Source organism: Fusarium phalaenopsidis (assembly GCF_050370095.1).
Source record: "Fusarium phalaenopsidis strain FUZ10S chromosome Unknown contig_32440, whole genome shotgun sequence".
Lineage (NCBI taxonomy): Eukaryota > Fungi > Ascomycota > Sordariomycetes > Hypocreales > Nectriaceae > Fusarium > Fusarium phalaenopsidis.
In genome coordinates, this window is record NW_028145376.1 from 105922 (window position 1) to 109374 (window position 3453).

The window sequence follows — 3453 nt, forward strand, 5'->3', positions numbered from 1 at the left end:
CATTGGTGTGACGTCTTAGGAGTGAGATATACAACCCTCCATCGCTTGGAGCACAACCTTCTTGATAAGTGAGTTAGAGAAGAATCGCTACTTTCACCATATAATGTGAAATAAAAGCACCGTGTTAATCCTGAGGTATGACAGCAGCTATCTGGCGTGCTATGACTGATATTGCAACATGTTTCTTCTACAACGCCTTCGGCAGCCCCAACTTTCCTCGGCCATCGCCTATAGACGATTCGCTCATCACCTGCGCATAAACAACTGTATCGGTTGATGACGTGCTCCCAGGAGCCTCAAACAATGCGTTGGTTTACTGGTCTATGTGTAGGCCTACGGTCTAAGCGCCGCACGATCGCGCCAAGAACAACCTTGAGGATGTCATCGGCTGTCAAGACATTTTCCCCGTCCGACTCAGTAGATCTCCAAGTAGCCGTGTCGACCATGTCACGGATACCGAGAGAGGTGAGATCATCATCCAACTCGCGAAGAGCGTTGGCTGCCCCGTTGTGGTTACCGACCTGGAAGAACTGTATACCAACCTGGTGAGGAGGCGCGCCTATCTGGTCGAGCTTCTTGGCGTAGTGCACAATGATGCCCTCAGGGTCGTCAGTGGGACATCCGTCAGTGATAACAATGATATTGAGGGGCTTGGTATCATCCATATTCCCAGGATGGTCGGCCAGATGGGCAACATATGGCTTGAGGATGCTGTCTAGTTGGGCACCTGTGGGAGTGGCACCGCAAGGACGAACGGACCCAAAGAGGCGCTGCACTTGACTAGCATCGCGGATGTTGGTGTATCCACAGGAAGCTTGGGTGCTGCCATCCGAGGACCAAGAGCGGTGATTGAGGAAGTAGATATCAACACCGTCCGGATCTTAGGAGGTGCAGATGGAAGTGATGATGCCAAGGACATCGCGGACTTCGCGCCATGAGCGGCCAGTCATGGACTCAGAGTCATCGATCACGAAGACGGAAGACGGTGTCAAATGTGGAGAGGAACGCATACTTGTCCTCGGAGCTGGTGGTGCTACCAAAGCCAGAAGTACATGGTGTGCCATGATCAAGGGCGCTCAGAGGTGGTGCCGTGGGGCTGGTGTCGACGGTGGAATATGGTGGGGGAGCATCCTGGGCTGAGGCATGTGGTGTTAGCGGGGGACATCGACCTGTGCGTATTTCATGAGACTGCGGGGGACTTACAGATACCTGGGGAGAGATGCTCGCTACTTACGTCGGCGTAGATTTGTCCAATTTTGCGTTGTGATGGGGCCTGTAACGACACTGAAGATTGGCCCCGGCGCCGGAACTTCTCTTTGAGGCGATTCAACATCGCCTTCGGTGATGGAAAAGACTGAACTGTTGATTGAGGCATTTTAGCTTCCCTTAGCTCCCTGACGAGCGTGCAGTGTAAGAGGTGTGGTTCATGAAGAACAATTGGGTGTTCGGAAAAGACTTGGTTGGAATGACTTGGCTTTTGATCTGTCCGCTAGGCTTGTTTTTCACACGCTAAATGTACATTTGATTCTGCGGCTCGACTGACGGATGAACATGTCACTATTTACATAGGCGCATGCAGAGCTGGGCGCATATAGACTTGGTTACGATCTTGAGGGAGCTGCTTCGGCCGATTCCGTCTCGGAGGTTTCGCCGTTATTACCGGTACGCTCCCGTCTCGAGGGGGAAGGGAGATTCTCCTGTAGAGCATGAGTAAGGGACCGTTTCAAACTTTAATTATCGGAATGTGGGTAGCATTGACCCTTGAAAACGACGAGAAACAGTGGCCTTATTCAGGTTTTTGGCCACCCAAGTTTGGATTCGGACTGTTCCAGCTGCTACTAGTACCGAAATTTTGTCTGTTTTGGGCCTCGGGCTATAGAACGACATACGCTCTCACCACGTCGGGTTTAGGTATATCCGCTGCTTTTCGGTCGAATTACGCCGTGGAGATGTCTTGGAATGCATAAATAGGTGTCCAACTCACCATCTAAGGCAAGTTTTGTTCTCATGTCGTCCTCTATCCTACATGCAGGCTAGTCCGAGAGGAGGCGGCTGGGGCTCATCATCAGCATTGTTGCCCATTTCGTGTTGAAAGCTTGTGCAAGCAGCCTTCATTCGCGTGGGTCGGGCAGTGTGACACCTCCCGTCGAATATTCCAGCTCTGTTGGAGTGTTGGGGTGTAGGGTTGACACAAACACCGTGGCTTACTCGCCTGGTTTTGTTGGTTGTGGCGATCGTTGCTTCAAAATCTGTCACCAACGCCATCCTTTTCACCTCTTATGACATTTCTTACGATGCCTAGAATTACCTTGACTCCGACGTATATACTACTGAAGGCCCTCAATTCGGAGGGGAAATACAGATGACGTATGATGTTGCAGATGCTTCAGAATGCCGGCATCTACTTGACGAGGGTAAACTCCCACTGTCTGCTACAAATAACGTGAACTACGTTGCATCCTGTCTCGGTCAACTGACCCAGTTGAGTTGCACAAAACTACCAATTGTGCAACATCAACGATGCTGTTTGCAAGTGCGGGGCAGCTGAAAATGCCATCCAGATCTAGCTATCAGTAATCAACACACCTGCCTGGGCGGGTTAGATATCACCGCAGAGCATGGGTTGAGAGTATAAAACATTGCGGATGGTACGAGAGATATTGTTGCCGCTTAGAATGGATCAGGCTAAGTCGGAGTTGAAGGATCGGGCAGTAGCATTGTAAGTCACCAATGTGGCGATATCTACATACGTATAAGCTCAACTGACTGCACGGAGTTGTTAGGATTAGCAGCGTAGGCCATACGTACCTATGGCTCTTTGATTGATACTGGAAGTTCGTAGGTGGCACGAGTGAATACAAACAAGAACACATAAGGCAGCATGTGACGAACCATGAGGCTTCAGTTTGATGAATCTCTTTCTGATATCGAGGGCAAGCACTAATAGATCACGACCATGGCGAGCCGATTCATGTTCAGAACACGTAAGCAGTGCCTATAGATACCAAAGAGAACATAGTAGTGCATGGAAAGCTAGTAGATTGAAGACATGTACAGGTAAGAGGCTGACTTTCGTGCTCCCTCCGATTACCCACGTACTACCGGCGATCTGTGGTGACTCGACACTTGAAATACCCCTCTGTATCACTTTGAGTTACATTTCCGAGTTCATACAAAAGAACATACGCGCATCTTTGCTGTAGTCATTGATGATACTATACAGATTACCTACAACCATAAGTGTTCAGTATAAAAAGTCTTGCAAGTGGGGAAAATGGCGCAGACATACCTCTAGGAACATTCCACGAACTCCCTTCGCTGATGCGGAATGATTGTTGCTCCAACTCAACACATACCTTTCCAGAATGAAGAAAGAAGACTAGCTCTGATTCACGGGTATTTTTTGCTTCCTTTCTTTGGCCAGATGGCAAGTGCAACATGCCGAAGCTCATG

The 3453-nt window shown here is 49.5% G+C and overlaps 1 protein-coding gene across 1 annotated transcript; it reads right to left on the reverse strand.

Annotated features, from left to right (window-relative positions):
* Positions 1 to 296: 296 nt before the first annotated feature.
* Positions 297 to 787, reverse strand: LRP88_14986 (uncharacterized protein; the record flags this gene model as incomplete). The annotated part of the gene is made up of 2 exons (XM_083251319.1): positions 297 to 715; positions 760 to 787. The coding sequence occupies 2 exons, from the start codon at positions 785 to 787 to the stop codon at positions 297 to 299; spliced, it is 447 nt and encodes a 148-aa protein (XP_083092920.1).
* Between the last annotated feature and the right edge of the window lie 2666 nt (positions 788 to 3453).